Below are 12,985 nucleotides of genomic sequence, written 5' to 3' on the forward strand. Positions count from 1 at the left end.
AAAAATTATCGAAATGCACTAGTCACATTAGATCAAAAAATTCTTGAATCGCACCAGTCAAATTAGAATATCGATAAGAATAAAATATCAAAATTTTAATATCAAAAAATTTAATTCGTAAACGTCTGAAAAATATAAAATTCAAGAAAAAGACATTAAAACAACTTAAAAGAATCCAAAATCGCACCACACTACAACAAATTATGGAGTTAGCAACAATTTTTTAGCAATAACTATATTATTGTTGGCTTATATTGATAAATCACAACAACTTGATTTAATTGTTGGTATATCTTTTAATTTTTAACCACAATATTTTTGTTGTTGCCAAATATGTTAGTATTGTTGCGATATTATATTGTTAATAATAATTAATATAATAAGTTTCAAATATTAAAATATTGCAACAACGTTTTTGCAACAATAATGATATTGTTGCCCAACTTTAATAATGGAATTTAATTAATTTGTTGCTATCTTAAAAAATATTTGACAACAATGTTTTTTATTATAGTTGCTAATATATTTAATTTGACAATAACTTAAAACATTGTGGCAAAAAATAGATTACTTTTAGTTTTCCGCCAATCCAATCGCGGTTTTTTTTTGTTTCTGCCAATTTTTTTTTGTAGAAGTTAAGAATTTTTATTTTCCTTTGCCAAAACTTGCGCCTCTTCAGTTTTGGGGAAAACTGAAACTAGGTTTCTCGTTCTTGTTTTACTAAAGAAGACGTTGTTCTTGAAGTCTATCTGGTGAGTTTTCTTTATGATTTAGTTTCTTTTCACAGAGTTTGGTGGATTCTTGCATATGATTTTCTTATGATTTAGTCTCCTAGGTTATTTTGTAAAATTTGATTTGCATTGTTAAAGTTCAATTGCTTTTGATTTAGTCTCTTTGGAGAGATTAGTGGGATGGGATTCCTAGTTGTATTTCGGTTTGCCTGGAATGGTGGTCGTACGAAATCATGATTTTGCTCTGCCGACTTTTGATAAATTCGAGAGCTACAGCTGCATCAATGGAAATTTTAATTCAAACAACATCTTTGATTTATATGTTTCTGCCATCTCTTAGTTTCAGTATATCAACAAGAGTGGGCAATGAGTTAGGTGCTAGACAACCAAACAAAGCGAAAATTGCAGCAATTGTAGGCCTTGTTGGTAGCTTCATATTGGGACTTTCTGCTCTATTTTTTGCGGTTACAGTAAGGAAAATTTGGGCAAAAATGTTTACTAATGACCAAGACATTCTGACATTGACGTCTCTAGTTTTGCCGATAATTGGGCTTTGTGAAATTGGAAACTGCCCCCAAACGACTGGGTGTGGGGTGTTGAGAGGGACTGCAAGGCCGAAAGTCGGTGCGAATATTAATTTGGGTTGTTTTTATCTAGTGGGAATGCATGTGGCTGTTGATTGATTAATGTGTGTGTCTTATTTTTTATTTTAAGTGCAAGATTTGTTTAGGTTAGTGTCTGCTGTTGCTTTTTAAACTTTTACGAAATTTAGTTTTTGACCAAAAACTAGTCTATTCAACATTTAAAAAAAGAGATAATTATCTTTGGTATCTATTGGTATAGTTTGACATCGTGATCTTCATTGTCGAGTTTCCAAACCCATTGATAGTTCAGAGTCAACGATTATGTTTATGATACATTGTGCTGCTACATAGCATCTGAAAGCTTGTTCCTTGTACTATATTGCACCTTTTCTTCTAACACCTCATTAGTTTTAAGGTATGGTCTCTCAAGACTGAATTTTCTTTTCTTCTCATAGGTGATAGCATTTGTTTTGTTGAATAATCTAAGAATTTAGATTAATTATATGAATATTCTTAGCATGGTTTATTGTTTTGCAGGGTCTCATCTTCCATCTATTGCCATAGCTAAAGCTAAAGTTGTAGGTGCTGGAGCAATACTGCGACCTGTTTCCAGTGGTAAACAGGTGTGATCACAATTTACTCTTTTATTTTAGTTCTTCCTTACATTTTGAAGTGATGTTGATGTAATACAGTTTGGTCATGTGTATTCTTGTCTGAAGATTTGGTTGACCAACTTGTTGCCATTGGTAACTATGAATTTATTATATTCTCACTTAAGATATGCCATATAACTTGCCTGCATAGCTATCTTTAGAACACTTTCATACAGGTTATTTTCTGTTATATGGTAAAGATACACGTGATATGTCCTAGTACTAGTTGCACCACTCATTTATAAGCGATCTTTTTTTTAAGTTGCTTATATTGGTATTGAAATATCACATGTAGATTTGAATTTAAATTGTTTAGCTATTCTAATCTTATCTATTTTATACTCTTTTGTATGAGAGGTTGTAGATATATGAATGATTTTTGAAGATATTCATAGATGTAGATATACAAAATAGAATTACTGGTCTTAAAAGCACTTTCTAGTTTCTATGTTGACCTTTCATAATATGAAGTTTTTCTCTAACACTTTCTTTCTTTATTTTTTTTTAATTAAAAATCATATAACTTTATATTAATTGATTTAAAAATTGTTGTAGGTAAGTACATAATGGATAAAAGTTAGGATACTTATTGGAAATAGAGCGTTACCGCAATATTTAAATGGTGTGGAGCAATTTTTGAATTTTGCATTTTCTAATCTTGAGGTTGGTGTAAGAATTCAATGTCCGTGCATAAAATGCAATAATGTTCTTTGGAAAACGCGAGATGAAGTGAGAACATATTTATGTAGGTTGGGAATGAATTAAACTTATAAAAAGTGGATTCATCATGGTGAGCTTGATCTATCTTCAGATGATGAAACAAATATTAGTGAAGATTCAAATTTAGAAAAAGATTATGCTCCTATTTTTGAAATGTTGCATGATATATATCATGGTGTTCCCAATAATAGTTGTGACTTTGATGAGACAACTGAGTCACCACACGAAGAGCCTAATGCAGAAGCTAAGAGATTCTATAAGTTAATGAAGGATGCAGAAACTCGATTGTATCCAAGTTGTGAAAAGTTCTCCAAACTCTCTTTTATAGTGCGTCTTTTTCAAATGAAGTGTATGCATGGATGGAGTAATACTTCATTTGACTCTTTGTTGAAATTACTTAGTGATGCTTTACCTAAAGAAAATGTGCTCCCAAATTCTATTTATGAAGTTCAAAAGATAATTAAAGATTTGGGTTTAGATTATATGAAGATAGATGCATGCGTTAATAATTGTATCTTATATAGAAAGGAATATGCAGATCTTGAACAATATCCTAAATGTGGTGAAAAAAGATGGACAATGAGAAAAGAAAAAGATGCCAATAGTGAGGTTGCTTTAGGTAATTTGAATAACAAAAAGAAAGGAATTTCTAGAAAGATTCTTAGATACTTTCCTATTATACCTAGATTACAACGATTGTTTATGACAAAAGGAACCGCAAAACAAATGAGGTGGCATAAGGATGAACGAGTTGATGATGGAGTGTTACGACATCCTGCTGACTCTTTAGCATGGAAAAGTTTTGATGAAAAATATCCAAATTTTGCTTCAGATCCTCGTAGTGTAAGACTTGGACTTGCTTCAGATGGTTTTAATCCTTTTGGTTTAATGAGTAATTCATATAGCATGTGGCCAGTTATCTTGATTCCATATAATCTCCCCCCATGGCTATGCATGAAACAGTCTAATCTTTTGTTGTCTTTACTTATTCCTGGATCGAAAGGTCCTGGTATGGATATTAACGTGTATCTCAAACCTTTGATTGATGATTTGAAAATCTTATGGGGGGATGGAATTGAGACTTATGATGCTTTTATGAAACAAAAATTTCAATTACATGCTTCTTTGTTGTGGACAATCAATGATTTTCCTGCTTATGGTATTTTATCTGGTTGGAGCACTAAAGGTAAATTAGCTTGTCCAGTTTGTCATGTGTATACTTGCTCTGCTTACTTGAAACATGGTCGAAAGCAATGCTAGTCATCGTAGGTTCTTGGAGATAAATCATCCTTATCGTCGAAATAAAAGTTTTTTCGATAACACAAAGGAAGAAAGAACTGCACCACATGCTTTGAGTGGTGAAGATGTGTTTGTGCAACTTAATACCTCTTCACAAAGGTCCACCGTTGACAACACAAGAAAAAGAAAACAAGATACGGAAAGATATGATAATTGGAAAAAGAAAAGTATATTCTTTGAACTTCCATATTGGAAGACTTTATTGTTGAGATATAATTTGGATGTGATGCACATTGAAAAGAATATTAGTGAAAGTGTGTTAGGTACGTTGTTGGATATTGAAGGAAAAACAAAGGACACCCTGAAATCTCGATTGGACTTACAAGAAATGAAGATAAAAAAGTCCCTCCATCCCATAAAAAGTGGGGATAAATACATACTTCCTCCAGCAAGTTATACAATGTCTAAGGCGGAAAGGATTCAATTTTGTCAGCTCATGAAAGAAGTTAAGTTTCCTGATGCTTACGCTTCTAACATTGGTCATCGTTGTATCAAGGAAGCTAAAACTTTTGGGCTTAAAAGTCATGATCATCATGTTCTTTTTCAGCGTATTGTACCACTTATCATTAAAGAAATTTTACCAAAAGATGCACATGACCCATTAATTGAATTGTCATTGTTCTTTAATGATTTGTGTTCTAAAGAGTTATATGTGGAGAAGATAGATCAGCTAGATAAAAGCATACGAGTGACATTATGTAAATTAGAACGTGTGTTCATGCCGACGTTCTTTGATGTTATGGTTCATTTGGCAATTCATTTGGCAAATGAGCCAAAGTTGGGTGGTCCTCTTCAATTTCGATGGATGTATTACATTGAAAGGTTGGTTTCTTACTTTTTAAATCTATTCTTTAATTAATTTATTAAATATTAATATTTTTCTTCATAGATTTCTGCGAACCTTGAAAGGTTATGTACGCAACAACTATCGTGTAGAAGGATCAATTGTTGAGGGTCATATTGCAGGAGAGTGCATTACATTGTTCTCTAGATATTTGAGTGATATGGAAACGAAGAAAAATCGTCCAGATAGGAATTCTAATTCTTCTAACATTGATCACAATAGCTTATCTATATTTAATTGTCATGGTAAACCACTAACAGGAGGTTTCTGGACAAATTTGAATACTTTAGAAATCAATCAGGCTCATTTTTACATTCTCCAAAATTGTGAGGAAGTCAGACCTTGGATTGAGTAAGATATGTTTCACCTTTACATCATTTTCTTACAAACACTTAACAATTGTGTTCTATTTTTTAAAAAAAAATTTCAAATCTCCACAATCTATAGGGAACATTTAGAAATTTTAACAAAGGAGAATAATAGAAATGTAGCAAAGAGACACAAGGAGGAATTTCCTTTATGGTTTGAAAAAAAGGTAAAATCTTTCATTTGATGATTTGTAAATTTATTTTTTAAAATAACATTAATATTATTTGTGATTTTGAAATTAAAATACTACAAGTGATACAATTAAAGGAAAATGGTGATAACCGAATTACTGAAGAATTACTAATTTTGGCAAGACCTCCAGATCCTCGAGGTTTTTGTTATAGCGGATATATCTTGAATGGTTCTCGATTTCGAACAATGGAATCTGAGCTAGGTTTGAAAAATCAAAATAGTGGTGTGGTTGTGAAGAGTAATGAACATACAGGAAATGTTGATTATTTTGGAAGGATAAGAAGAATTTTAGAGATCCAATATATGAACAATAAATCAGTTATGTTATTTCAATGTGATTGGTTTGAACTTCCTCCTCAAGGTCGTAGTCAAAGTAGAGGTTACAAAAAAGATGAATATGGATTTGTCTGTGTAGATATAACACGACTTCATTACACAAGTGATCCATTCATTCTAGGCTCAAAGGCTCAATCAGTGTATTATGTGAAACATGGTCAAAGTGAAAAATGGCATTCAATGATAAGGGTAAGACCACGAAATTTGTATGATCTTCCCGAACAAAAAGATGAAATGGAACAATATCAATTGATTGACTTAGTTGAAAGAGGAGAAACAAATCAAGAACTAGAGTTGGAGAATGATAACATCAGAATAGAAAGAGAAGATATTAATGGAGTGAGTGTTGAAGCACCTTCTCTCAATAACGAGGAAGAAGCGGACTTAGTAGTTATAGATGAGCCTGATCATGAAAATGTAGATAACTTCAGTGATTCTGCAATAGATGAAGATACTAGTGAATATGATGAAGTTGAGGATGATGATTGATTTTGATTTTCAACTTGTCATCAAGATAAAATTTGTTTGAATCAGTTTGTCCGTAGAAGTTTTGTTTTTCACTTACCGAAATAGTTAATTTATATTTTTTACTTTTCCCATATTTCTTTATCTTTTTGCTTAGAAACTTTATTTGTTTCTCTCAATTTTTTAACACTATTTTATTACTTCATCATTTTGGCATTGCTTTTGTTTTTTAATTGCTATCTTTTACTTTTATGATTTGTAATTTTGACTAGTATTTATTTATATAATATTATAGTATGTTACAGCTAATCATGTAGTGGGATATTACTTGGTTTGTTGTTGTTGTGGTTGCAGCCAATGATGATGAAAAATATGCATATTTCTAATGATAGTGAAACTGCCGATGTAAGCGCAATCCTGCCTCCAGGTAAGTTTATCCATTTGTTAAATTGTATCTCTTCAAAATATCTAGATCATATATGTTTTATTTACATATATTTTAATATCTCTATGTATTGTTAAAGAAAAAAAGAGAAAGGGAAGAGGAAAGACAACATGGCTTTCAACCCAAAAGAAACGTAAGGAAAATGACAATGGAAAGTTGAAGGTGATTATCCCACCATATCGAACAGTTGCAGTAGATCCTGGAGCTAAAGATTTTATTACCGAGCTCTCAGTGAATGTTCTCCATAATACTAGACATGATGTCAAGAATTGGAAGGGAGTTCCTGATCTAGCAAAGAATAGGATTGTTGCTTATATGCTGGTAATGTACTTTTATCTTTGTCTTTTTTTGGTTGAAATAGTAAATGGTTAGTAATGATATATCTGACTATCTAGTTCTCTGTCTCTTTTATCTTGTCGAAGAAGTTCAGCTATTTGGCTTTCTTTTGCATTATAGTTGTATTTCTGATTATCGTCATAGCTTCTTGACTTCTTTGTTTGTTGAATTGGTAAACGGTCAATACTTGGCCTTCTTATGCATTCTAATGTACAAACACTGATCCTTCAATGTAATTTTTCTTTTTTTTCTAGCATCTGATCATTTTCTAATTGATAACCATTAACAAGAGTTTGTGTTATTCATTTAACTTGAAATTTAAAGTTGAAGCTAGTTGTTGATGGATAGCCAATGCCTAAATCATTAGTTGTGTTTCTTATTATCGTAGCTCTCTATCGTTTTCTTTTGTTGAAATGGTAAATGGCCCACAGTAGTGTTTCTGGCTTTCTACCTCTCTGTACCTTTTTTGTTGTTTTTGTTGAAATGGTAAATGTTCAATAATGATATTTCTGGTAATGTAGTTCTATGTCTCTTTTATCTCGTTGAAGAAGTTCAACTATCTTTTCCTTCAATGTATTTTTTCTTTCTTTGTAGTATCTTGATCATTTTCTAGTTGTTTTCCCAATAAACGTGTACACCAGGCAATCCAACTTTGATAAGTTGGATTATCCCTGCATATGATAGGGTCTTACCATCGATGTGCTTATTTTAGCTCTGATTTTGTTGACCAATGGTTTGCATTGTAGAATTGTTAATCTTCTGGTAGAGGGACTGCAAGATACCTAAAAGGCAACTCTCCAAATTCATACCCTAGTATTCCCAATATCCTCTGTTGAATATGACTACTTACTCCTCCAAAATAAGCCTGACTTTTTCTTAAGTTTTCATGGAGTCCTAAAGCTACTGAAAATAACTCAAACTTGTTGAGTATTTGCACAGATGTTTCATCTCCTCTTGCCTAGAGCCCTATTTGAGATTAGGTTTGCCTGGAGCCCTGTCTGAGACCTCTCTTAACTTTGATAGTTTCTGATTAGGCACCATTAATATGAAATGTATTGCTGACAGTTCTTATAGCCAGTTAACCATCATACTATGAAATCCAATCTCCTATAACATTTGCTCAATGAAATGCCATTCAATTGAATTCAATCTCGTATAACATCTTCTTCACACTCTTGTTGGCTGAATCTTTTCCTTTGACCATTCTCCCAATTTAACGTTTTGGTTCATTTAAAGAATATCTCAATAGGGCATTATCTCATCGAAGAAAGTTTGGCTACTTGACCTCCATATTCATTGTAATCTGCATCAACTGATGTTTAATGTAGTTTTTCTTCTAGCATTTGATCATTTGTTTAATGTATTCCTCACTGATTTTGTACCTATGGACTATTTTTCTCTCGTGTTTATCTCTGAATCTCATCAAATGAAATTTGTTAGCTTCTTTATTAGTTATTCCTCAACTATGTCTAGAGAACATGCTGTTGGAAATCTTAAATTTTCCAACACAAACTGTCTTGAACAAAAATAATTTATTAGTTGATCAACTGTAAATGAACTCAGGAATCATGATAGCATGAAAAAAATCTGTAATACTAAGTTAGATATCAACAGAGGATGTTCAACTATATCTCCATATTCTGGTTCAGTAGCTACTTGTTTCTTCAAAGTTACTTCTAAGTTTTGTGAACTAATATTTTCAGTTGCTGCTGAGACCAGTAACTGCTAAAAAAGAACACTCCATGTCCAGTTCATCTGTTGCAGATTACTTAGAAAATTTGTGGGGCATTATGAAAAATTGGAAACTTGTTCCAATCTCAACCCTTCTAATCTGTGACACGATAGCACCTCCCACGACCATAGCCAAAAGAACAACACCAACTCATTTCAGACACCCATGTCCATGAGACAGCCTTGTTAACAACATTTTATAGTACTTTTCTGTATCTCTGAAGTGCTACTGGTGACCAGTTAATGATTTCTCATTCTACAAGTAAAAGTGAAACAAAATAGTCATTGACTTCTATGAGTTTGGGTGTTTGCCTCAGTTAGCATTCTCTATATGGTTACTTTACATAACATTTCTTGCTTTGTTGATGATGATTAAAATTACGATGGCCCTTCCTTGCATCTAAATAAACCTTTATTTTTTTCCTCTTTAAAGAGGCCCATGAATATGAAAGGAAAATGAGGTGACCCTCCACGAATGCGGCCAAGGCCTCGTGAACGTGGAGGTCTTAGATTGTGGCCTCCTGCATTCAGTGTTGCACCAGCAACAACCCAAAGTCAATGGTTATAATGAATTACCATACAAAACGCTAAATGCCACAAAATTATCCTAGCTGCCTCGGAAACCGAATCAAAGGTCATTCTAGATGAAACTCGGCATGCCAGAGCTAACCGCGCTAATGGAATTTCATTCCGAGTGTGTTTACTAAGAAAGTTGACCAAAGGAAAATGTAAAACTAGCAACTGTTGTGGAAAAGAGTCCTTCAAATGCACTATGTTAACTTATTTATGAAAAGATTTGAGCGAGAAATTTGATATAGAAGATGTTGAACTTTTGAGAACTACAGTTGGCTGGGTTGGGAACTAACTAAGACACATTTTATACTATTTTGATTGCAGGACACCTTTCAGCTTCTGGACATACAACACAATCGGGATACGATTCTTCAAACAGCAAAAAATTTATATCGATATCGTCGGAGTAGACATCATGATCATTTCAAGAAATTTGCTACAAAAGAGGAGAGTCTGCAAAACATACCAACAGATGTTAATGAAGTTGAATGGAAATTCTTGGTAGACTACTTCAGCTCTGATGATTTTAAGATAGTTAAAAGTGAAAAATTTAACCTTTTATATTGTTTGTTTTCTTTTTGACTTCTTGTATACTTAGATTCAAAATAAATTTCTAAACTCAAAATCAATGCAGAAAATGAGTGAAAGAAACAAAAATAACAAGGCAAAACAAGAAGTGAATCATATTTGCGGCAGAAAAAAATTTCAAGCAGTGTCTTATGAAGTGGTGAGATATATGTCTTTCTTTTGATCGATTATAGTTACAATTTCAACAATAACATAATTTCATTTGTTTTGACAGAGGGACACAACCACTGGAAAAGAGCCGAATTTTCAAAAACTTTGGGAAATAACTCACATGAAGCCAAATGGGCAATGGGTTACTAATGCTTCTGCTGAAGTGAATGTACTTTTTTTTAACCTTTATTCATAGAATGAGTTTATTCAAATAAATATGGAGAGTTAAAGCTAGTATAACCTTTTTTGTAGGATAAAGTGAAAGATGTTGTTGCTGAAAAAATTCAAGAAATTGAAGAGGTTACCGATGTGGATCCTATTATTAATGTTGCATTTGTGCAAATAATGGGAGAAAAATCAAAGTACATTCTTGGTCAATGATCTTGAATTAAGTTAGCAAGTAGAATATCTAGAAATGAAATTCAAGAACAACTTCAAGCACAACAAAGGAAACAGAAGAAGAACGTCGTAAACGAGAGAGTGTAGAAAGCAAGCTAATGGAAGTTAAGAATCAAACTTGAAGAGGAGCGAAAAAATCGAGAAGTAATGGAAGTTCGTTTAGTGCATGACCAAAAATTGTTAAAGGAGAGCATGATGGCGCTAGTATCTCATTTGCAGAATCCAAAGGTATTTATTTATAGTATACATCGCTAAATTAGTAGATGCTACATTACTACTTAAATTTTTTTCACTCTCACTATACATCTTCGCCTCGTCCTCGTTCTATTCTTCTTTTATCGACATACTAAGTTATTAATTTGTACCATATTTAACAGAATGGCCTTCTTGCTTCAATTTTCAATATCATTACAGCTTCAACTAGTTCAAAGGAGACAAGTTCTGCAAGTCTAATGAATGACAAATGGGTAAGTAACTGTCTCATATCTATTGTTTCTATTCTCAAGGGTAAAAATTTAGACTTGCATTGGCTGCTGTTAGGCATGCTTGATGTGATCCTCTGAACACAACCTCTTGGATTATCCTCCGGATTACCTTACGGGGTTCAGTTTTCATAGCCTTGAACACACTATTATTCCTTTCAATCCAAACATAGTAGACACCGGCAGCCAAGGTCATTTTATAGATGGCATCAACAACTCTACTTGTCTATCTATTCCCAACCATTGTAACAGCTTGGACCATATGGTAGCAACATATGTACATTGGAAAAATAGATGGCCTATACTCTTAGGTTGTTCAGATAGAATTTCCCTTTATTAATAGCAGTGGACCCACTTGACACATAACTTGTCTTTTTTACAGCACAAATTCCATAGCAACTTGCATATAGCTATATTGTTCCAATAGGCAACATCTAGGATGTTTAGTCCTCCTACCTCTCTTGGTAAGCAAACTCTAATTACTATTATTATTACTACATGTTGAACTAGTGTTATTGTTGAGTATTGCTCATTGATCACAAAACATATGTTGTTAGTTTGTTCGAGGATCACATTTGGTAATTAGATGAAAATAGTATATGTTGCTGAAATTTTGTTTTTGTTTACAAGGATATGTTGCTGGTAATTAGATGAAAATAGAGATTGTTCTTTTATGTTAACATTGACTTGCTATATTATTATTGGAATAGATTTTTCATCTCCTTGTGTGTTGTATCTCTATGCATATCCATCTATCATTATAATTACAACATAAAAACACAATATGTAATAAACTTATTTTAGATATATATTTATTTCAAGCTTATAATCTTTGTATTGATAAGCAGTTGCAGGAAGATTTACAGGGAAAGCAAAACCAAGAATCACATATGCAAAAAGAATTGGATAACTTGAAAGATATCTTGACTTTTGAGAAGCAAAACTTAGAAATGGCTATTTATGATTGTGATAAATTCAGTTCGTTGTGCAATGAAAAAGATGTAGAGCTTAAGGTATTTTTTAAATGTTATTAAATTTGATTTATTAAGGGGACAATCATTCATTTTATTACTCCATTCCTTATAGGCTGCCCTATCAGAGAAGCGAAGCTTAGAAATGCGGCTTCCAAAGTTGAGTTCTCAAGGTTCAAAGAAAACTATTTCGAAAGAGTTGGTTGACGCAAATAATCAGGTAAAGCTATAAATTATTATTTGGCCTTCATATATTGTCCAGATTAGTATGCACAAAACACAAACTCATGTGACTTCACTTGCAGGTTTTTGAAAAGATCCATGAAGAACTGAAAGCTCGTTCTATGTTGCGTACCGTAGAAGAAACAAAGAAGAGGCTTTTGAGTGAAAAATCATCAGTTGAGGCAAAAATTGTAGAGCTGGAAAAGAAGAAATCAAGTGAGGTACGTTGCCTAAATATCTCTTGTTCCGCATGGATCATATATTTGATATAAAGTGGAGTAATATTATAGTATTGAGCAAGATAGAGTCTAGTAGTAATTCAATTACCTCTAAATTTAATAGTAGTACTGTGGCATCTTGAAAAGTACTCCCAACATAAACTATTTAGTTGTCATAGTAGTCCCAAACAACTCGAATCCACCTATATTATTACTTTCTTTTCTTAAATGCAAATGAAATAAGGAGATTTATCAGGAGATTAAAGTGTGTTTGGGTGTATAAGTGAGTGCATTCATATGAATATCTGTCTTTTAGATTTATATTTGTGTATTTTATAACATACTTTGTCAAATTATAATTATATTTATCTTTTATTTGCAAGATGGACATGCATAATTGAATCATTGCTTCAATACAAGTACTATTGGAAGATCGGATTATTCAAAAGTTACTAGTAGGATTAGAATATAATTAATGACTTGCTTATTCTTTTTTCTTACAAGTACAAACATGCAGAAGTATTTAGTTCTTTGGACTATCAATCTTATATTGACCTTTGCAAATTTATATAATTTTTAATCTAAATATTTGTGAAAAAATTCTAAAAGAAAAGTGTATTGTGTGTGTATATAGCAGTTATTCACAAATTGTTGCTAAAAGTGTAGAAAATATTTGT

General features: G+C 32.4%; 3 protein-coding genes across 4 annotated transcripts; all 3 read left to right on the forward strand.

Annotated features, from left to right (window-relative positions):
• Positions 1–647: 647 nt before the first annotated feature.
• LOC102582469 (uncharacterized) lies at positions 648–10,410 on the forward strand. Of its 2 annotated transcripts, none has more exons than XM_015315342.1 (8): positions 648–752; positions 1,853–1,938; positions 6,548–6,620; positions 6,718–6,959; positions 9,603–9,809; positions 9,913–10,005; positions 10,081–10,185; positions 10,269–10,410. In XM_015315342.1, the coding sequence occupies exons 3-8, from the start codon at positions 6,551–6,553 to the stop codon at positions 10,395–10,397; spliced, it is 846 nt and encodes a 281-aa protein (XP_015170828.1). In that variant the 5' UTR covers positions 648–752; positions 1,853–1,938; positions 6,548–6,550; the 3' UTR covers positions 10,398–10,410. The 2 variants fall into 2 exon arrangements, with proteins under 2 accessions (XP_015170828.1, XP_015170829.1); XM_015315343.1 differs by having other exon boundaries at positions 9,603–9,779.
• On the forward strand, positions 4,869–6,319 carry LOC107063445 (uncharacterized). Its single transcript, XM_015315344.1, has 2 exons — positions 4,869–5,182; positions 5,279–6,319. The coding sequence occupies exon 2, from the start codon at positions 5,579–5,581 to the stop codon at positions 6,215–6,217; it is 639 nt and encodes a 212-aa protein (XP_015170830.1). The 5' UTR covers positions 4,869–5,182; positions 5,279–5,578; the 3' UTR covers positions 6,218–6,319.
• Positions 10,411–10,536: 126 nt separating the features above from the next.
• LOC102582928 (uncharacterized) lies at positions 10,537–12,874 on the forward strand. The gene is made up of 6 exons (XM_006361500.1): positions 10,537–10,643; positions 10,793–10,882; positions 11,746–11,910; positions 11,984–12,088; positions 12,174–12,311; positions 12,692–12,874. The coding sequence occupies exons 1-6, from the start codon at positions 10,563–10,565 to the stop codon at positions 12,707–12,709; spliced, it is 597 nt and encodes a 198-aa protein (XP_006361562.1). The 5' UTR covers positions 10,537–10,562; the 3' UTR covers positions 12,710–12,874.
• Positions 12,875–12,985: the final 111 nt, after the last annotated feature.

This window comes from Solanum tuberosum, unplaced genomic scaffold (assembly GCF_000226075.1).
Source record: "Solanum tuberosum cultivar DM 1-3 516 R44 unplaced genomic scaffold, SolTub_3.0 scf00357, whole genome shotgun sequence".
NCBI lineage: Eukaryota > Viridiplantae > Streptophyta > Magnoliopsida > Solanales > Solanaceae > Solanum > Solanum tuberosum.

What these genes read in the sequence shown, in the direction of transcription:
- LOC102582469 (XM_015315342.1), top strand. Translation starts at nt 6,551, where the DNA reads ATGATGATGAAAAATATGCATATTTCTAATGATAGTGAAACTGCCGAT. An exon ending in GGATTGTTGCTTATATGCTG is followed by an intron (nt 6,960 to 9,602) that starts GTAATGTACTTT and finishes TTTTGATTGCAG; the next exon opens with GACACCTTTCAGCTTCTGGA. An exon ending in ATGCTTCTGCTGAAGTGAAT is followed by an intron (nt 10,186 to 10,268) that starts GTACTTTTTTTT and finishes CCTTTTTTGTAG; the next exon opens with GATAAAGTGAAAGATGTTGT.
- LOC107063445 (XM_015315344.1), top strand. Translation starts at nt 5,579, where the DNA reads ATGGAATCTGAGCTAGGTTTGAAAAATCAAAATAGTGGTGTGGTTGTG.
- LOC102582928 (XM_006361500.1), top strand. Translation starts at nt 10,563, where the DNA reads ATGGAAGTTCGTTTAGTGCATGACCAAAAATTGTTAAAGGAGAGCATG. An exon ending in CTCATTTGCAGAATCCAAAG is followed by an intron (nt 10,644 to 10,792) that starts GTATTTATTTAT and finishes CATATTTAACAG; the next exon opens with AATGGCCTTCTTGCTTCAAT. An exon ending in GTCTAATGAATGACAAATGG is followed by an intron (nt 10,883 to 11,745) that starts GTAAGTAACTGT and finishes ATTGATAAGCAG; the next exon opens with TTGCAGGAAGATTTACAGGG.